This window comes from Ursus arctos, unplaced genomic scaffold (genome assembly GCF_023065955.2).
Source record: "Ursus arctos isolate Adak ecotype North America unplaced genomic scaffold, UrsArc2.0 scaffold_12, whole genome shotgun sequence".
Taxonomy (NCBI): Eukaryota; Metazoa; Chordata; class Mammalia; order Carnivora; family Ursidae; genus Ursus; species Ursus arctos.
The window spans coordinates 35,811,154-35,833,098 of record NW_026622786.1 but is presented as its reverse complement, the minus strand read 5'-3'; the positions used below and the strand labels follow the sequence as shown (position 1 = coordinate 35,833,098).

Here is a 21,945-nt window from a genome sequence, read left to right as displayed (position 1 = left end):
TTGGTGAATGTGGACCCAGGGAACCAAAACCTCAGAGCTCTGAGAGGGCATAGGCAGGCTTTACTCAATCCTGTATCCTTTTCCACGTTAATGAAATTACTTTTACTGACTATTTTACAGTACTCTCTGTCTCTGGAAGGCTGCCTCTCTTCCTTTCCTGGTTACTTCTAGCTCAATATTCTCTTCTTCGGAGAAGTTCTGGAGCTTCCATAACACTAGACAGAAACCTGTTGTGATTCCTGTCCCCTTTGCAAGCATCTGCCACCAGTCTGCCTCCCTAGTGAATTGTGAGATCTTGAGGGCAGCAGTGTTGTCTAATTCAGCTGTGTCTCCCTAGCACCAAACATTGAGTCTGGCATGAAGTAGACAGGTGCTGAATGCACAAACAGCGGGGTGGGGGATTGGGATAGGCCAGTGATGGGTATTGAGGGCACATATTGCATGGTGCACTGGGTGTTATATGCAAATAATGAATCATGGAACATTGCATCAAAAACTGGGGATGTACTGTATGGTGACTAATATAACAAAATAAAAATTTAAAAAAATGAATGCACAAACATATAGGAGTGATGCGACTATTATTCCTTTACCTTCTAAAGTACAGTCATTTTTAATGCAATCATGACACTCATAATTAGTACCATAAGCAAATTAGAAAACTTTCATATTTCTTAAACAAAACAAGAACAAAGAAACCAAGGCAAAATATTTTTCATTAAGGCAAAGGTTTATTTAACCACACATATTCAAACCAAGCAAAATGTTGATGTAGTCATCTTCGTGATAATGATAATTTACCCCTATAGCCCATCCAGTTGCAAAAGCAGCTTAAAAGTTGTATTCTCTTTAATTTGCTAATATAAACTAAGTCAGGTTTGCCCACATTGATTTGTTGGGCAAAATTAAACCAACCCTGTAATCATGTGTACTTTCATCTTTGTACTCTGCTGTGCTGTTTTCTCTGGTCATACTTGCTTGGATGACCTAAACATTTAGAAACAGGAGTCTAAAGTCTGGTTATTTATTCTCTGCATGTGATGCTACTGCTCCTTTAGCACTCAGCTTCAGGAAGACAATGTACATTATTAAATTGTTTGACAATGATGAAGGGAACTAGGATGGCATTACAGGCACACATTTTTAAACGGCATTTGTTGTTTGAGATGACTCCTGCTTGTCCATTTGAATGAAAAGTGCCTGCTCATGAAATAAGCCTGAGGACCCTAACAGATTTAATACCTAATATCAGTTTAGGGAAAGCAATAAAAGCTAACTTCAAAGGTCAGGGGAGCATTTTGATGGAACATCAGGAATTTAGCTTTGGTAAATAAATATCTATTGACTATCTGGGATGAACAACACACTGTGTTCTGTATAAGATATGAGTGAAACTTTTCTTTCATTAAAATTTCCGTTATTTTACCTTTAATCATGATACCCTTTGAGTAGGGGAACGAATGCTACAATGTATCCAAGTCTCCAGTTAGAAAATGAGGCTTTCTCAAGTGGTTACAGATTTTAATAGCAAATGCCCATAAAATAAACAATAACCAGCACTCATTTTTAAAACATGCATCTCCAAATTTATACTGAGATTCATAAGAGGCCATGAATAATTTATGTATGATTCAAAAGCAAAAGAAGGTAAATCTGTTTGTTCAAAAGTCTTAAGTAGACTCTTCTGTGTTGTGGCTTATATTAATGGATGGATACCTACCATTACTATAATAAAACTAATTTTGAAGAAATCTGAGCTCAACAAGAATTTAAATACATGCAAAAACAAATTTCCAGCATATTTGAATCCATCTCTGCCTTCTTAGTCTTATAATGATCCTCTAATGATCCTAGAAATCTGCAGAAAGCTCATTTTCAGCTAATAGTATCTAATAGAAGTCACTCCCTAGTCATCATTCTGTTCTTTATCTTCAAGGCTTTCAAGATCAACTGCATGGGAATAGATTGCGTTATATAATAGATGCACTCCAGTTTCCAAGACATATCAATTTCTAAACATTTTTTTGCCAAGGCCAAGGAGAGTCAAAAAAGAAACATCCTGAAAGGGAGCAGTTGTTCTAACCAGTTGGAGGTGACGATTTATCAAGAGTCGCTAATCGGCTGCCATGTAAAGAGCCTCTGGCACATTTACTTTCCATCTTGGTGAGAATAAGAGTAAGTTCTAATTATGGCTTAGGGCAGTTTTCTCACCTGATGTTAAAAAGAAGATTGAGGAAAATAGGCATTTTAAAAAGCAATCATCCAGTCTGCTGGTAAAGAAGATACAATTCTGCACAAATTGTGCCTACGGAATTTTGGGGTTTCATGTAAATGATCAGATTATTATTATTTAACTAAAATGAAAACAATCTACTCGCATTTATGATAGGAGGGAAGTAAAACATTCACTTCGTTAATATCCAACTCAGATTTGCATATTATTAGTTGCATAAAAAAGGATTCCGGTAGTTATTTTGTATTGATTTAATGTTCTGTTATGATTAACCACAATTGGCTACAAGCGCTTCAAGAATAAATGACCTTCACATTTTCATGAAAACCTCCGTTCTGTCACTTATTAGCTGTGCTTCTTTGGACAACTTACTTAACTCTGGTTACCTGAGCCTCAGTTTCCTTCTTTTAAATAGAGCTAATAATAATACCATCTTTTGCAATTCACACACACACACACATAACTTAGCGCATGTTGGGTAGTCATTAGACATGGTCTTGATGCTCACCTTGCCTCTGGGATCAACAGGGTTATGGTTTTAGCCTAACCAAAGAATAAACCCAGAGTTAAAATATGTAGGTCCAAACAGGTTAGGGCCCTAATAAAAGGGGAATCTCTATCTAAATATGTATTGCTCATGCCTTCCATTTATGTCTCCATGTCCCTACCCAATGTTCAATTTCACTTTTTGAATTTGTTACCTTGGGCTATGCAATGCCTTCTCCCTCAAGAGGTCCCTAAAAATACAAATGGTTCAGGAAAGGGTAATTAAGGCCATTATCTCCTTGTGAGAATGAGTTTGTGTGGTTTTTCACCTAGCAGAATAGCCCACATACTAATCCTTGGTACCTGGGAAAGGATAAAATGACTCTGAAAGAAGGGCAAAAGGGCACAGGATCTACTTTATAATTTTGCTTGAGTAACCTTCATCAGTTAATCATTTACTAGGTACTAAAAACCTTCTGGAAGGAAAATCAAGAAAATGGTATTAGCAGTTGCCCCTAAGGAAGGGAACGGGGTAAGTCAGGTACAAGAGTAGGGAGACTTACACTCACTGCCTATCTATCCTCTTGAACCTTTTGACTTTGGTACTGCAGAAATGTATAACCTATCCAAAAATTTTAATTTTTTAAAACCCAATCTTTACACTCGGTCATTTGTCGTACTTTAGCTCTTAGATATTTGTTTACAGAATGTTGACATTGATAGGTTGACTTTTTTTTCTTCTAAAATCAAGCTGAATTCATTTAAAATATGACTGGTTCTCAAAGATAATTAATTTGTCTTTCAAGTATTAAACATTAAAATATTCCTATTCATGAAGACACAGAGTTATGAGACAATTAACATTATTTGCTGACTCTGTACAGTTTTCTTCACTAAAACTGAAGCTTCCTGCAGACAGCACCCGTGTTTTATTAATCTTGGGAGGCCCCATTGTGGCTTTCACAGAAAGTTTACTTTCTTGAGTTCAGTTCTCAGTCTTTTCTTCCAAGGAAGAAAAGTCATTAAATATAACATGATGTTTTGATACAGGAATTTTTCAGGATTTCTATAAAAACAAGCAAAATAACAAGAGACAGGTACAAGGAGAGGAAGAGAAAAACAGAACAGTTATAAATCACCTGCACTTGTAATGAAACTTTTGGGACTCTACTGAGAATGTCTGCAAAACACCAAATATGTCATAAGCAGGGAAACCTAAGGTTGATCTAAAGTAATGGACACACCTGTTCAACAAAACGTTTGCTGCATGACTCTTGTGTGCAAGGTCCTGGGAATAAAATGTTAAGGAATGCAGATGTGATCCTTGTCCTGACAGTTTTCATAATAGTGGGGGGATACAGAAAGCTAAAACAGGCCGTTATCATATGGTATAAAAGATACCATAGAAGGAAGTGCAGAGAGTTACAAGTGCTCATAAAAGGAGGACCAATCCTATACTTGGTTGTTTAGTATCACAGTGGTTGGAACTAGAGCTTTCGAATTCTACAAACCTGAGTTCAAGTCCTAGTTTCACTGGTTCCAATCTATAACCTTGGCCAAGGTATTTAATCTCTCTACGCCTCAGTTCCATCAACTTTAAAATAAGAATAATGACAGTACTGAGCTCAAAGAGTTGACGTGGGCATTCAATGAAATCCATGTCATAAATCTGGCACTATGTTTGCAAATGGCAAGCACCAAGTAGCGATTAGCTAATAATATTAATAACAGTAAGCTGAGAAGTGACACATGAATAGAACAGCTCGGTAAAAGGGAGAAGAAGAAAGAGAAAGAATGTTCCAGACAAAGGAGAAATGTATCCCTAGAAAAGATAGCACGGTGAGCTTTAGTGAAAGAAACTGGCTTGAGCCAAAGGGTTGGGAGGCATCTGGGGTAGGGTCAGAGAAGCAGCTGAAGCTGGAAGTCCAGCTGAATGAGTTTATCGAGCTTAATGGACGTTCTTCAAGAAGTTTCACCGGAGCAGGGACAGGATCAGATTTAAATTTTAGAAAGACCAGCTTAGAGACTTGGACTCTACAGCGTGAAGAATGAAATGGACAGTAAGGAGACAGAAGGCAAGGAGATCGGGGGCAATCTTCTTAAAATAATGCCTTCGCTGCTGTGGAATTTCAGTTAGGGAAGCGGATATCACATGAGAAGTAGATATAACCGTCCAAATGGGGCCTTGAAGTAATTATTATCAACTTGTTAATATTAGTTAGCATTTCATGCATTCATTTATTCACTCAACAACTAAGGCAGTGAACTGGTGTTGTGAGAGATTTCAAAGAGTGTTAGTTACCCTGCATAGCCCTGCTTTCCAGAAGTACCCCATCCAACGCAACTCCCCGTATTTCTCTCTCTGGCTGGAAGGTCTGTTACTCTGCTGATTCAGATCATGTGCAATGGCAAAGGCGTTTTTGGGAGACAACATGCACCTGTAGGAAGCTCAAGCTGCGAAGAAGTGCTACATAGTAGATTAGGATGGATCCTAAAGTGAGAAAATGACTCCCCTTCACCGTGGGAAGGGGAAATGTCACTGTAACTAGTTCAGTATACAGTAGACTTCTTACTGCTCAAAAGAAGTAAATCTTCCATGACCCACTGTTAAGTAATTAATAACAACCATCATTCATGAAATGTCCTATAAATTTCAGATGGATTAATAAATTTAGTACAACTTTATGAAAGAGGTATTATGTCCGCTTTTCAGGTGAGAAAGATGAGGCCAGAGACACTCCCCAAGGTCACAGAATTAGATGCAGTCTGGCGTTCCTATCCACCACACTATCCGGCAGGGGGTCACCAGATTGATATGAGTGAAGCCAATTTAAAATGTATGCCTCAAAATCTGACAGGGGAGAAAGATCACTGCCCACTTACATTCAGAAAGGCCAAAATTTGGAAGGTTTTATTTTAGGAATAAAATGAAATGGATGATTAAACGTGCGACAGTCTCTCGACATGAAATTGGACTACCTTCATCAAAGACTACCATTTTGAAAGCGTTTTTGAAATCTCTTTTACTCTTTTAAGCACAAACCACAGTTGTGCCATACAGCCTAGGACACACTAGAAAGTATTCAAATGGGATTATATGCTTATCAGTTTAAAATAGAGTGGGCCATCTCAATGACTCAAAGGTGTGGCAAAGGAAATACAAGGAAGAGAGAATGAGACCTGTTACTCTTTTTGTTTTCTGCTAAGGTAGGGTGAACAAAAGCTGAATTGTCTCAGTAAGAAAGAAACGCAATATGCTTATTCTCTCAGCCCATTTATGATTCTATCCACTAAGTAGTGAAGCATGTGTAGAATAAGCATATTTTAACTATAAGCTCTACAGGGCATTTCCAATGTGCATCGAATAAAGACAAAATAGGGGGAAAAATCCCTAACCCGTCCAGATATGAAAGAAACTACCATTTTCTTGCAATGCCACTTGATGCCAATAGAAACGGAGATTCTTGAGCCTGGGCTTTTAGCCTGGTGATAAGGGGAACCCAGGCCAGATGGCATTTTAAAATCCATTCTCACACACTCTCTCTCTCCCCACTAACCTACCTTGGGTTTAAAGCTATCACAGCCATTTTTACAAAGCTGCGATATTTTAAAGTAGTCACTTTCCCTTGAGAACGCAAAAAGCTCTAATTGCTATAAGTTTAAAAACATAGAGTAAAAACCATGGAATTTGTGAAACAACCATTTTTAATTAAACGCACAGATGCACACGCCCAACACCCTACACCGAGGACAGCTTTTCACACCTACCCTATTCATGAACACGTATTCACAGCTCACCAGCAAACCACTCCCCTGACACTCGTCCCTTTCTGCCGGACTCACTCGCCACCACTAAAAAGTAACTCGGGACGCCCTAGGTCTGTGGGCACCAACACCCGGTTCATTCATCTGGCTCGCGCTGCTCCGAGTCCTAGGCAGGACTCCGAGTTCTAGGCTACAGTGTCACCAGCCAGCGCTGCCCCCCCCCCCCCCCCAGCCCTCGCCCTGCCTGGAGAGGCAAACCTCTGCCCCCGCTCCCTGGGAAACGCTCAGAGTTGCACTGTCTTTACCACTGTTTAATCTTTACAAATAAAAATGCCTGTGGGATGGATTCCCCACCCCACCCACCTGCTGGAGTCCGCACAACCACACTCAGTCGGGGCGTCTTGGAGGCACCCAAGCTGTACCGACAACCAGGAGGCGTGAACAATGAACTTCTCCCTCTGTTGGACTCCCTCTCACACACACCCTCTCCCCCAAACGAGAAGTTTTGAACTAGCCGAGGGGCCAATTCCGCGATTCCTCGGGCAATTCGCGCGCGGGGGGCGGGGGAGGGCCGGGTGCGCGTCCCCGGCCGCGCCCCTTGCGTCGCCGGGCGGGCAGTTACCTCCTTCCTTCGGCTCGGCGCCCCGGGTCGGGTGATGAGGGCCGTCTCCTCGCACACCACGGCCACGTCTTCCACGAACACGCAGTCGGGGAGGCTCTCGTCGGCTGGCAGCTTCACCACCTGCAGCCCCAGCTTACTGCCCAGCACGCCCACGTAGAGCTGATGCTGCCGCTCGGCACGGGCGAAATCCACCTCGTCGCCCTTGGCGCGCCTCAGCGCGTGCTGGCAGAGGGACTCGGGCAGCGCCCGCACCACGGCATGGGTGGCCCGGCCGAAGGCGGCGGGGTGGCCGAGCGCTGCCATGGCTCCGGGAAGCGGCGGGGCGGCGGCGGGGGCGCGGCGGCCGGGTCCTCCCGCGGGCAGCGCGCGCCGAGCCTGAGAGCGCCCGGCGGCTCCCCTTGGCAGCAGATGAATGTGGTGCAGAAGGAGCCCCGCTCGCGCCCGGAGCCCTGCCCGAGCGACTGAGCATGCCCAGAGCTCCCGGCGCCGGCCCGCGCGCAACCCGCGCGCCCACCCCGGCGCTTTCGGGTTTGCTGCAGCCGAGGCGGGAGTTGTAGCGGCGAGCTCCGCGCGAGGAGTGAGCGCCAGAGCTGTGCGCAGGTGGAGGACCTCGGTGGACCCGGACCCTAGGTTGCCTGTATTCCGCCGCAGGTGCACACCTCACGTCGACCCCAAGGCGCACAGGAAGAGCATGAAGAGCGTGCAGTGGTTTGAGCAGAGTGACTGGAGGGCTTCTTGGTGGTTAAGAGGCAAAGGATGGGATGATTCCTTTGTGGATAAATACTTTGACCTCTCTCCCTACTCTCTTGGTCCCAGGTTGCCCAGCACGTGGTACCATCCCCAGTTGCTAGCGTGAGAATCTGTTTTCCTACCCAGGTCTGCAAATGACCTCTCACCCCAAGTGAGACAAGAGATTATAAAAAGAATATATTTCTTCCCATCCGCGAGAAAGAGGAAGAGTCCAAAAACACACGTAGAGAGTAGAATAGAGGTATAGAAACACAGTATTTCAAGGACATCAGTTGTCACGAACAATGTGATTCTGGTGTGTTTGTCTCCAGGGCCCGCAGATGCAGGGAGGCAAAGAGCAAGCGTGTTTTCCCCACTATAGACAAGCGCTCCCCTTGCGCGGTGTCAAACACAGCGTCACAACTTCTCATCACTGGGAAAGAAGGGTTCCAACCTTCTCCCTGACATTCCCTTCACGCCTGTACAGACTCAGTGCAATTCCCATGGTATTTGTTGAATGTTTCTTTTTCCATACACCTCAGGGAGTGCCTTTCCCTTCTTAATGGCACGATTTTTCTCCCCTTACATATGGCAGATTAAATAATCCATGCGTTCTATTTCTTTTGAGAAGATCCACTCCAAAAACCAAACCATAACTCCAAAATAATCTCAGGTAATAATCTTTTCCTCAGATTCCTCAGATTCTGTAGCACATTTCTAAGTTAAAGATTAGATCGATTAAACATTAGATTTGAATGAGACCTTAGAGATCCTCTAACTTCCCACCCAAAGGTCGTGAATTCCAGCTAAAACATATACGAGTCATAAGATCTTTACCTGAACATCTTAAGCCTCTCCTACTTAGAAAGCATATTCTACTTTTGAAGAGCTATAATGCTTAAAATCTTCATTTTGGCCTTAAAACCTGTTGGTCCAAATTCTGTCTTCTAGCGTCACCTAACAAGCTCGTATTCTTTCACAAAATTGCATTCATGTTATCTGAAGACAGTTCTCATATCTACGTTGACACCACCCTCCCACCCACCATCTTGACCCCTTCTAGGCCTTGAGCCTGAACCACCAAAAAGTAACTAGTGGTTTAGTTTCCAACATTCTGATCATCTTCCTTTTGACACATACCAGTTTGCCTATATCCCTTTAATCATGGTATCTGGAATAGAAACAGTTCTTCCTGTGTGTCGTGACAGATGACAGCAGGACCCTTATTCAGATGCTAGGCTTCTATTCACACCACCTAAGATTGTATTCGCTTTTTGACGATCAGTGCCAAGGCCTAGGCCACAGGCTTCTCGCCAGAATTCTGATCCCAGTGTTTAGGAAATGTGGGTTTCTAGGAGCAGATCTGCCTGAGGATCCTGGAATGGTTGTCCCAACCGAGCCCAGAGAAGATGTGATCTGCCTTCTCTCCCCTGTCTCAAAGGTGACTTGAATGTAAATGTCAGGTGACACAGTATTTCTCAGCTTCAAAAATGAGGGGTCTTAAGTGAAGGACAGCTCTGACCGTGACATAGGAGAGTGGGGCCAAAATTAAAATAACAAACCTTTAAGACCTACTTTGTTCTACCTCTGAGCAAAACTCTCAGGGGACCCAGGCTGCCGTATCTGTACTAGCTTAGTGTCAGAAATCACTTAATGGTGACCTCGGACAGGGATTCCCACTAATGTTACAGCTGAAAGCCAACCCATGTGCTGAGCTTGACCTGGCTAAAATTGGGACTTTGTTCTTCCCTTTACTCAACATCGAGGCTCCATCCACCTCCAACTGGCCTCTACCTAGCAACCTTAATTCATGCCAGTGCCCTTTTAGAGCCTAAATACTTTGCCGCCACTCAGTGCCCTGAGCCTAACTTTGAGTGAGGTCCTGTGTCCCACTCTGGGCTCATATCAGCCCAGCAGCCAATTAAAACTTGAAAGTTTTTTCTGTTAGCCATGTCTTTGCATACTGAAATTGGGCCATTGGTTTTTAAAAATTTAATCTTGTAGTAATCCTTATTAAAATCCGTCTGCTTCATTCCCACTTGCCTAGTTTTGATTCTGTCATCTTGTGCATTATTTATTAGCCTAGTTTTGTGTCATCTGAAATTTGATAAGCATGCCTTCTGTCTCCTCTAAGCAGTTGTCAAAAGTGTTAGAATGTTTATGTCGGTGAAAAAGAATAATAAGAACACCAGCTCCAGTAAATTATAGTTTACGTGCCTTCCTGCTTGAGTAATGAAGGACTGTTTTTAGGAAAATAGACTTTATTGAGCCTAATACATTTATAAATTCATTTTTCCCACAAATATTTATTGAAAATTCCCAAGGCACAACACCATACTACATACTTGAGAGACATACAAGAAGCATAAAAACATGATCTTTGACTTTGAAGAGCTTACATCCACACTGGGAAAAAAAGACATCTGAAATTGAAGCTATGACAAGGGCACATGAAAGGCATAGACAACAAAGTGCTACAGGAATTGAGGGAAAGAGAGATCATTGTGGCTGATGGGTGTGGAAGAGAGCTGCTTGGAGGTGAATGGACTTGGTTTAGGACTTGAATACTTTTTAGGATGTGAATAATTGGAGGGAGAGAATGAGAATTCTAAGGAAAAATATGTGCAAAAGCCAGACACATGTTCCAGGGATAACAAATCAAGTAGAAATTGGTAGAAGTTTATCTCTTGTTTGCTTGAAGTCTAACACAGATGGTCCTGATTGGTTCCTGACTCTTCTCCCAGAAACATGCAGGGATCCAGCCTTCTTCCATTTTGTGGCTCCAACACTACAAAATATGGCACCCAAGCTCACCAATGCTTCTTTCTAAAGCTGAAAGAAAGAGAAAGAACGTACAGCACCATGTGTGAGAGGCTTAACAGGCCAGGCCAGGAAGTGATGCACGTCATCCCTGCTCACATTCCTCTGGCTGGAGCTGTCACAGCTGCAGTAATCACAGGGAAGAGCTATGAAATACAGTCTTCTGTGGGCCCAGAAAGAAGAGGTAACAGGTCACAGAAACAGGCAGCAGGGTTCTGCCCTAGAGTACAATGGGAAAAATGGGAAATAAAGGTAGAAAGATAGGTTAAGCTTTCCTCACTTGAGCAATGAAGAGACAAATGGTATGGATGGAGACTGAAGGCAACTTCTAGAGCCAAACTCTGTGGGTGGAAGTGTGGGTCTGCTATTTTCTTGTATGATCTTAGACCCGTTTCTTAAAAGCTGTTTGCTTCAGTTTCATCCTCATCTGTAAAATGGGAAACGATGAATCCATTATCATGGATTCTATGATAGGTTACAGTTACCAACTATGAAGGTTAAGTTAGTAATACAAGGTGCTTAGAAAAATGTCCAGAATAGTACCTAGCATCTAGCAGATGTTCAATAAATATTACCCATTGACAGATTGTGAACAGAAGGCTCTGAATGTGATTTCCTACCAAAGGTCAAACCACATATCCATATTCACTGAATTATCAGAATCATACAGGTATCCTAATGCTTTCCAACACAACCATGGCTTTCCTAGGGTGACAGACCAAATCTCACCCACAGATGTAATCATAGATTTGATAAATATTTATTAAACCCTTACTACATGCTATGTATTGTGCTAGGCACTGGGGTTGCAGTCTTGAAGATAATGTAGGGTTTATTTATTTATTTATTTACAGCACACATGCATGGGGGGAGGGGCAGAGGGAGAAGGAGAGAATCCCAGGCAGGTTCCATGCTCAGTGGAGAGGCCAATGCGGGGTTTGATTTCATGACCTAGAAATCATGACCTGAGCCCAAATCAAGAGTCAGATGCTTAACCACTGAGCCACTCAGGTGCACCAATAATGTACGGTTTATTATGGTCAAATTGCCCTTTTTTCTCTTCCACACATTTTAAGATCTTTATAACCAATTCTCTGTTTAAATTTCCTCCATTTGAAATACCTAGAGCTGCTTCTATTCTCCTGGGTGGACACTGATACAAAGGTAACTTTTCCTTTCCATTGATACTATTGCTGGTACCTACATTTGGAGTCAATTTTAGATAGTAATTACTTCAGGATTAAAACAGAGATTCCTGCCTTAGTCCTTTCTTACTCTACTTTTAGAAGATTCAAGATTTACTTTCACTGGGGAATGGGTATTTGGGGATGGGGGTTGGAATCCTAAAAGAGAATGAGAGCTCAAGTGTGTCCTCATTCATTTTGGTGCTAGAAATACTGGGTCAAGTAAGTACCAGGTGTATGCATTCTGACAACAAGTCCTGAGTGTTCCCACATAATAATCGTTAAATTTGAGGCAAAAAAGGGTTACAGTGGAAGACACCCATTGTCACAGAGTTTCCTTGACATCCAAGGAGTGGATGATGTTTGGTTGAATGGGCAGGCAGTAGGTTATAGACCAGAAGATGGTTCCAGGGTAGTCAGGGCTCTGGTTTCTAAAGTCAAAATGTGTAGCCTCCTAACTTCAGTTTCTTCAACTTTCATCTGGTAATTCATTCACTAAACAAATATTTACCAAGTACCTACAATGTACATGGTAGAGGAATATATATAAGCAGTGACTAAGGCACAACAAACCTGACTTTGGCTCCTGGCCTTCCTGCATTCTAGTTGCGTAACCTTGGTGTGCCTAGACCTGTGCTTCACTGTTTATCTTACTCTAAGTTCTGGAGGACTGATCTTCATGGACTGCACCACCTGGGATCCCATATTGTTGACTTTGGCCAGTGGGAGGCAATTACCAGAGATTGGAGGGCAGGAAGGGAGAAAGAGGTCAACATATTTACTCCTCTCACTCCTTTCCTACTTTTTCATGGTTCTACAACATTCACACCCTTGTATAATCATAGCTTCTGTCTGGTGGCCCCTTTTGGGTGATTCCAGCTCCTGGCTGGGTTCTGATAACTACTTACACGGAAGTAATAGCACACATTCCAAAAACCACTTTTAAGCACATGCCGTTGAACGTTTTTTAAAAAACAAAATGCAAAAAAAAAAAAAAAAGGTCAATTCAGCATTTTCAGAAAGAGTATTTGGCAATATTCAATGTATAAGGAGGCTGGGTTTAGGGCCATCCACTTTCTCCAGTTTCTCAAAGTGTTTCCTGGCATTGGAACGTTGGTCAGAGTAGCTGTAGAACGTACTGACAGATCCAGCATAACAACCATCACAGGTGTGTTCAATGTAAAGATGTCAACAAAAGCCGCAAAGGTAGAATGCCTAACCCCCATGTTCTGGAAAGAAGCAGCTAATTTGCTGCAGGTCAGCTGAACTGCTTACTGGTGTTCCTCAAATTATCTACATCTGGGGGTGGCAATGGCTTCCCAGTTTTGCTAGTCTCTGGATACCTCAACATCCCTTGTTCATCGTCTTTACCCTGCCCATACCTCTAAAAGCATTCTCTTCAAAATTCTTAGCTGAGCATGCATTGGTTTTTTCACCAGGGAGCTTAGTTGGGTGACTCACTTAAATTTATATGTAAATGAGAGCTATATGTAAAGTGGGAGTTATAATACCTTAATCTCCAGGTTGTTTTGAGGCTGAAATGTGATAGCATGGACAAAGGTTCTTATTGTGCCTGGCACCGTGAAGTATTCAATTAATGATCAACCCTAATATTACTAGTGTTGTGCTCTTGTACCAGGCATCACGATGAATACCAAAGTTTCCATCTGCCTTTGTGTAAAATGTCCATTTCCACCATGCTACACACCCAAGTCCTGCAAATGAAATAACATATAAGAAATGCTTACCTCAGTAACGGGGATGCTATAAGCACTCAGTAAGTGCTCTTGGCTCTTCAAAGCTCAGCTTTTTCTTCCCCCCACCCCTTCCCATACAAGGAACATTTCCCCTTTCTAGACCTCTGTACCCCTTTCTATTCCTCTCGTATGCTGCTTATTATTTTCTCTTAGCAGTGTAATAACCCATTGATGCCAGAGTCATCTACTTCATTACGACCACATTAGCGGCTAATGAGATAATCAAAGTATCCTGAACAGTACAGAATACTACATAAATGTTTCGAGTCTGAACAAGTTGTGATGTTCTATGATGATCTGCAAAGGTTACTGTGGCCCTGACATTTTAGAATTCTTTTTATTTTCAGTTTCTTAGAGCTTTTTGCAATATTGTCTTTCCAGACTATCCCGTATGGTTCTTTCTTACTTAAATGTATGTTTGTGGGGCAGAAATAGATTGTGGGAAAAACCTTTTCAAATTTTAGGTAATCTAAATGTTGAAGAAAAGAAAAACATCTCTCTGTAGTTGAAACTGGTGTGTGTGTGTGTGTGTGTGTGTGCGTGCGCTCACATGCTCCTGGGCTTTGATAAGCCCCCTTCATTTCCTTATGAAATGAAGCTGCTTCATTTCCTTATGAAGAACAATGAACTGCCAGTGTTGTAATTCCAGGGAATTGTCATGTTTGCTCTTGTGGTATCAATCCACAACTGTTTTAGCATAGCATCAGAACACACGTGTCCTCGGGATCCTCCTTCCTGCTTCCTCCTTTGCATCAGTGGTACTGCTCTCTCCTGGCTAATGCTGCTGCTTCTCCTTCTTCTTCCCCTTCTTCTCGTCTTCCTTTGCCCCTCCTCCCCCTTCCCTTCCTCCATTCTACTGCTTTTATAGATTTTACTTGTTTGAGAGAGAGAGAGAGAGAGAGAGCATGATCAGGAGAGGGGGGCATAGGGAGAGGGAGAAGCAGGCTCCCCGCTGAGCAGGGAGCCTGACGTGGGGCTCGATCCCAGGACCCTGGAGATCATGACCTGAGCCTAAGGCAGACGCTTAACCGACTGAGCCACCCAGGCACCTCTTGTCCCACTGCTTTTAAATGTTAGTGTTTCCCAGACTTATCTAGCCTCATTGTCTTTTCCTCCAACTTTACATGTTCCCTCCTATGGGTGAACTAATGTAGGCCCAATGCTCAAATAACTTCTCAATGCCCACAATGCCCAGACCTTCATTTCTGGCCCTGCAATCTCCCCAGTGCATCAAAACTGCCTAGAAGACACCACTGTTTGGCTCTCCCACAGAAACTCCAAGGTCAACATGCCCACAGAAACACAGAAACACATTCCTCCGAGGATCCTTCTCCCCTTCTATTCCATTGAGAGCTGCTCAAGCCAGTTATCTGAACATTATCTTTAGCTTAGCTTTCTCCTTTGCTTCTGCGTTTAATCAACCATCATGTTCTGACAGATAATCTTCCTAAAATGGCTCAAATCTATCGATGTCTCTCCAACTCTGCCACCACCCAGTCCAGAATATAATTACTGGTCTTCTGGATTATTGCAACAGCCCTCCTATTCAGAGTGGTATTTCTAAACTGCAAATCTGACCATGACACTCTCTTGCTTAAATCCTCCAGTGGCTTCTCCTATGCTCAGAATACAGTCCAAATGTCTCATCACGTCCTGCAAGACACCCCTTTAAAGACACCCTCATTCTGGTCACGTTTGTCTTACGTGGATATCTGCACATGGTGTTCTATCACCTGGAATGTGCTTGATCCCATCCCTGCTTGGGTAACTCCTAGGCCTCCTTTAAGACTCAGTGAAGGCATCACCCCTTCTAAGAAGACTTCCCCAAGGCCCCTAAGCTGGCTGTGGTGGACCTGTGTTCATTTTCACTCTCATCACAGTGCTGTATTACTTGCTAGCTGAGGAGCTCTCGGCAGACATACCTTTTTATTGCTGAATTGTCAATTCAGGTGTTTAGAGAATGACTTAATTAAAGCAAAGGATAGCATGCACCTTTCTCTACTCTCATCAGCCCACCTTCATAAGAATGGGTTTCAGTTCTTATAAAATTAGAGGATTATGCCAGGCCAAGAGTCTATGATTCTATTCCTCCAAATACCTGTTAATTGCCATGCAGTAGTAGAGTTCATGGTCTGGGTTTGAATCCTGGCTCTGTCACAGGTGTGCAGTCTTGTGCAATTTGCCTAACCTTTCTGACCCTAAGCCCCTTGTATGCGAAACAGGGATAGTAATACCCACCTAAGATGGATATTAAAAGGATTAAATAAAATTATCTTAAACAAATATGACATATGTGTGCCCTGTCCTCTCACTGGTTTAGTCAGTATTCAGCGAGCCCTTTGTTGAAATCCTGGCTTCTATACAATCCTGATCAATCATCTTAATACACAGAGCTTTGGGTTCTTCATTTGTAAAATGAATATGACACCTACCTTATGGTGTTATAAAGACTGAGATGATCCATGTAAATAAAGCTTTATAGCTTATAGAGTAAGCACTCAACAAATGTTATCAGCTTCTGTGATGATGATGATGGTGATGATGAAGAACAAGGAGGGGAAGGAGAAGAAGAGGAAGAAGAAAATATGCAAAACCTGACAAAAATAGGCTTTCAATGAAAGGTAATCCTTTTCCTTGTTCTCATTCCCCTCGTGGTTGAGTAAAGCTTTACATACCCATTCTAGGGCCAAATCTCATTACAACAAAATTGTTACCCAACTTCCCCTGACAAATGGGAACCTTCTTGTACTGAATATTGGGTGAAAATCTACAGCCTTTTAAATAAATTAGGTTATTTGTATTCCATATGCTTGACAATGTACAGGGACGACTCTTATAAATAAAGTCATGTAAAAAATGGTGTCAGATTATTTCCCTACACTTTTTTTCTTCCCAGCGCCATCATAAAATTATAGTAGAAGGTCCTCTAAATTGGGACCTGCATTATGCATAAATGGGTAGCTTGCAAACTTCTAGTGGTTTTTATGGAGAAAGCCTCAACCTCTCTATTACCTGAGCTCTTACCTCTGAGGTTCTTGCTACACATTTCCTTATTTCACCCTCTCTGTATATTCTCCTCTGAATCATCTTTCCTCAGCAACTCATCATCATGAATTTACTTTTCTTACTCTTTGTTCCAGTTACCTATCCCTGCATGACAAACTACCCTGAAACTTAGTGGCTTAAAACAATCATTTTATTTTGCCACTGATTTGTAAGTCAGGAATTTGGGAAGGGCTTGTCTATGTGGTTCATGTCTGATCCACGTGGAATTGGTTGAGGCAGTTGGAGACGGAGGATACACTTCCAAGATGGCTTCCTCAACTCACATCTTCAGTGCTTCAGTATTCCTTGGCCTCTATCTCCTTTGAGTCTCTTCCTCCAGGGCCTCTCCCTGTGGCTTGGGCTTTCACAGAATGGTGGTCTCAGAGTAGTCTCACTTCTTAATAGATGGTTGGTTTCCTACAGGTGGGAAGTGGAGACTGCCGAGCCATTTAAGGGCGACACATGGAACTAGCAAGCCCTCATTTCTGTCATCCTGTATGGGTCAAAGCTGTCACAGGCCTGTCCAGATCAAAGAGAGCAGAAATAGACACTACCTCTTCATGGAAGGAGTGCCTATCATGAATCAGCCATGCTTTTATTCTCCAAGCTCTGTTATTCCAGTAAAATATTTATATAACTTTTTCAGAGAATTTGCCTTCAATTTCCTGAAGTATTGCTAACTTCCTGAGTTAAAATCAGGGGTCCATACATATAGATTTATTTACACAACTAGCACTATTTACTGACTAGCGCTGGACACTAGTAGGGAAGACAGCTATTAATCAATCATATAGTTAAATACTTATAAACTAAGTGCTATACAGGAAGAGGACTGGTGGAACATATAATGGTGGAAATCCCATTTGTCTGGGGGGGATCAAGGAAGACTTCCCTGAGGAGGTGACTTTTGAGCTGAGACTTGAAGGATGGCTAAGTATTAACTAAGATTGGAGAGAACATTCCAAACTAAGGGAGCATATTAGCAAAGACAAAAAGTGAGAGGGAGCTTAATGTGTTTGAGGAAAGGAAAGAGAAATCCATGTACCACAGCTGGAATGTGGTGATACTGTTAACTCATTTTAAAAGTGAGGAAACTAAGTGTCAGTGCCCAGCTGAGAGCCCCATACAAGGCAAGGGCTCCACCAAGTGTGTTTCCCCAATGATGGGGAGTTTGCCAATGATCTGCCACCTGCCTGCAGGCCTCCTTTACAGCCTTTTACAACAAGAAAAGCATCCTCTACAAACCGAATGATGTCCTACATGAGAGTCACCTAGACTCAGAGAAATCAGCATGAAAAACTACCTTAAGAAAACATCATCTGCAGAAAATATAATAGTTCTTGGTGGTATCACAGATATGAGTTTAGTTTAAATGTAAATCAAGACTAACTCATGCCAAGATTATCTAACTCTTTAAATGTGATTTAGGATTCACATTACTATCTCCATTATATATATATATATATATATATATATATATATATACGTTTCAACTTCTATCTGAAAGCCAAAGAAAAATGGAAATTTGTGTTCATACAGGTCATACATGTAGCTACTTATTAAATTTTCCTGATAATTTATTTAAACATGCCAGCAAATCAAAATATGCATCAGTATAAAATGCTGCACAGATTATCAATAATTTACCAGTCTAAGATATTTTATGCTTTTATATCCTAACATATGGGCTTCAATTCTCTACTCAGTTCTTAAATTACTTTTAATGTATTTATTATAACTAAGAAAAAATTAATTATGTCATCTGCCAACTCAAAAGTGGAAAGCATTAGAAAAACCTTTAAAGAAAGATTTTTTTCAAAAATACAGAAAGAAAAAAACAGGAAGATTACCTTGGAAAGCATTTTTTCCACCCTGTGGGCATTCTGTGATAGCTACCTCATTTAAGGGGGAAAAAGGATAAGAATATTATGCAGGAAAACCAGAATTGCACTTTTATGCATTTTTAAGAAGAAAAGAAAGATGTTTCAATGCTAATTTACTTTTTGCCAAGAACTCTTTCTGACATCCTAATTAATTTTAGGGATTATCGTTCCAGTTATATCCTTCCTTTTGACTTGTTAATATTTCTTGAGCTGCGCAATATTGTCTGCCTCACTGTAGTTTTCTGGTGATCATCAGAAATGGTTGTTGATTGGTTGTTGGTTGATTGATTGGAGGAGATCATGGAAAGAGGCTGGGCATTGTCAGGAAACACTGATGAATATTAACTGACAAAGAATGGACTAACATTTTAGGGAATAGTCTTCAGGATTTATATCACTATAATATTGTATTCTATATAATTTTATATTTCTTTATAATATTTATTCTCAGGAATATGGTGAAAGTAATACACCCTTTAATGGAAGTTATATTTCCATTGCCTTTTGAAAGCTTAAACATAATTGTTATTTTCCTTTAAATTGTGTTTTGCTTTTAAAAGACTCATGGTTTGCTCTAGCCCAAGAGGTAGTAACTGAAAAGCTGAAAGTAGTTAATAACAGATTATTTTTCCTCTCTTTCATTTTTCTTTTATAAAAAACACCAGAAGGAAATTAAATGCTTAATTAAATTAAACAAATACGTCGAGCTCTAATATTACCATGACTCGTATTTGCACCATTAATTCCTTATTTGAGTATTATGACAATTTCACATAGTCTGAACGTAGAGTAGGTTTGGCCCTAAATCAAAACAGGCAGTGTTCGCTCTCCATGGTCTGGGAACAGGCATTCTGGAGGAGCCCAAGTGAATATCATCAAAACACCAGACAATCAATTATTGCTACTTCAGTTTGCTGGGCCCTGTCTTAATCCCGTTAGGGTGAAGCCTGCATTCTGCTTGTCTCTGCTTGAGGGAGAGTCCTGTTGGGCTGGCCTAGTCACATTTCCTGGAGTTCACACAGATCTGATTTTGGAATTTTCAGAAATTACTATACCTATCTTAATACATACTGGAATCTAAGAGTATGATATTTCCTTGTCACATTATTCTAAAGCAACATTCAATTAAATTCAAAGAGCACACGTCTGCTCTCAAAGGAAGGACTGCAAGCAATTGAAAGAGAAAACAGAATCACATGACAAAACAGTTACTTCTTCAGAAGCTTGGGAGAACGAAACCATTGTAGATGGTCCAACACTTCCCTCAGTAGGTCAAACTGACATAGTCAAAATTCATCTTAGAAGGTCTTCAAAGCTCCCTCTCCCCACCCCACACACCGTTAGCAACTCTCTCCCCATTGCCTCTCTCAGCCCACCTTAAACTGCCCCCTTCATAATCAAGATGTATTCGCTCTGGAGTTCATTCTTTCAGCGTCCTCCTAAGTGTCTAATTAAACCCAATAAACCTATTTGTGCTAGGATCTTAGTAGATGAAAATAACTTTAATCAATTCAATATTTTTTATTGAGTGACTAAGTGCCAGGCATTGTGGGTAACAATCTGCTTAGGAAACTCTGTTCATTGAAATAATTGGGAACAAGTAGAAAGCTCCAGAATAAGGCAGTAGTTAAATAAATCATGGTCCTCCATACCTGTGGGATACTCTGTAGCCACTAGAAATAAAGCTTTTGAAAATAATGCTTCCATCCATCGTGGACGTTAACTAAACATATTGCGGTAATCACTTCACGATCTGTACGTGTGTCATTACGCCATACAACTTAAACCTATGCAGTGTTTTATGTCAATATTACCAATGAAACTGGAGGAAAAAAGAAAATAATGCTTTAGTATAATCCCAGTTTTATTTTAAAAATGTGCATAGGAAAAAAAAAGAACTTTTTTTTTTTTTTGCATAGGAACTGTGGTTGTCTTTAATATGTGGGATTATATGTCATGTTCATTTTCTGCACATTTTTATGTACTTTCCAAATTTTCTTCCAGGAGCATGTACTTGTGTTATAATGAGCAAATAACCAATAAACTATTTTTTGAAGGCAGTTTTTCTCTGGAAGAGTTGTCGGTTTAGTCCAGAAGATACGAGATTGAAAACAAACTATTACTATGTTATGATAAGTGTTATTGTTTTGTATAAGGTGTTATGAGAACAACTAACCACCCATATACATAGGTGATGGAAGACTTAATAGTTACTGTCCACAATGATTCTGTGTTAAAGTCTTTAGCATAAAAAATTCCTTATACACATCTTTAGTGCCAGATATGCTTCAAAACTTAGATTTTTTGGTTTTGGGGGTAGTTTTAGAAAGGTAATGTGGTGAGTATATGTATTTACAGAACACCCCCAGTAGGCCTGGGCCAGCACCCCATAGTCTAACATATTAATATTCCCATGTAGTGAGATGGGACTATTAGAATAAGGACTCTAAACTTCTCATCAGTCTAGGCCACCAAATCTGTTACTATAAAGTCCTGCTTTGCAGAGCCTTTTGGATTTCTGCATTGTAGGCTGTGGAGCTGGACGGGCAATGTGAGGACTCAGCACTAAAGGCTGTGCAGGGTGCCGTTCATTATCTGCTCCTCAGCTCCCGGTCATTAAGCCGAGCACTTGCTCTAATTGTAGGAGTCATAACACTGATTTCGATTCCCGTTAGAGCATGTGATCGTATTTGATCATAGATAGATGCGCTCCAGGAGTGGAAACGCTCAAAGTGTGTCTTGAAGACACATGTGCTTAAGGGGTCTGGGGTGGCTTGAAAGGTGAAAGGAATGCTATTGTAAGCATGCTTTACAAACATTTAAAAAATGTGAAGAAATGTGTTCTAAGTAGAAGCAATATTAATAGATCTGGCAAAAAGCATTTCTCAGTATTTTTTAAAGGCTGTCTCCAAGCCAAACATTTCCTAATCTCTCTTGGAAGAACACTGACGGCTAAGTGACAAAATGGCTGTGGTTTCAGACCTTAACTCTAAAACTGCTGAGTTTATTGATACATAGCCAGCTCAAGGAAATTTATTTATTTAATATCGTTAATATATATGTAAATAATGTGGGGTTTTTTTTCAACTTCTGTGGTATAATGAATTGTGTGCAATGTCTGAGCTCGTACTGCATACCATTGAGGACAAATAGCAATTTCTATGAAGTGACAAATAAGCAGTTTTAGGGTGAAAAAATACCAAGGATGATTCATTTGAAATCAACCTTGACAGTTTTCTTGCTGACAAAAGGGAGGACTAGTACAAAGGTTAAATTCTTCAGTTCTAGGAAACTGCTTTGTCTTTAAGGCTTGCTCCTCCAAGCTCTGCTAGTTCATCAGGATGCACAGTTTGATTTTCTCCTGTGGTTACAAGATCTTCCACAGTCAGACTTGCCATACAGAGCTTCTGACACAAGGAAT

The 21,945-nt window shown here is 41.2% G+C and overlaps 1 protein-coding gene across 9 annotated transcripts in view; it reads right to left on the bottom strand.

Moving 5' to 3' along the window:
• The window catches only part of DDAH1 (dimethylarginine dimethylaminohydrolase 1), a 231,930-nt gene that overhangs the window by 122,572 nt on the left and 87,413 nt on the right, over positions 1-21,945 (bottom strand). Inside the window, exon 1 of one of the 9 annotated variants that reach the window (XM_026497682.4) lies at positions 7,107-7,547. The exons of 7 other annotated variants lie outside the window; for them this stretch is intronic. In XM_026497682.4, coding sequence (XP_026353467.1) covers positions 7,107-7,409 — 303 coding nt within the window. In that variant the 5' untranslated portion in view covers positions 7,410-7,547. Of the gene's footprint in view, positions 1-6,487; positions 6,648-7,106; positions 7,548-21,945 lie in introns of those variants that run through there. One more of the 9 variants, XM_048220228.2, reaches the window with a different exon arrangement.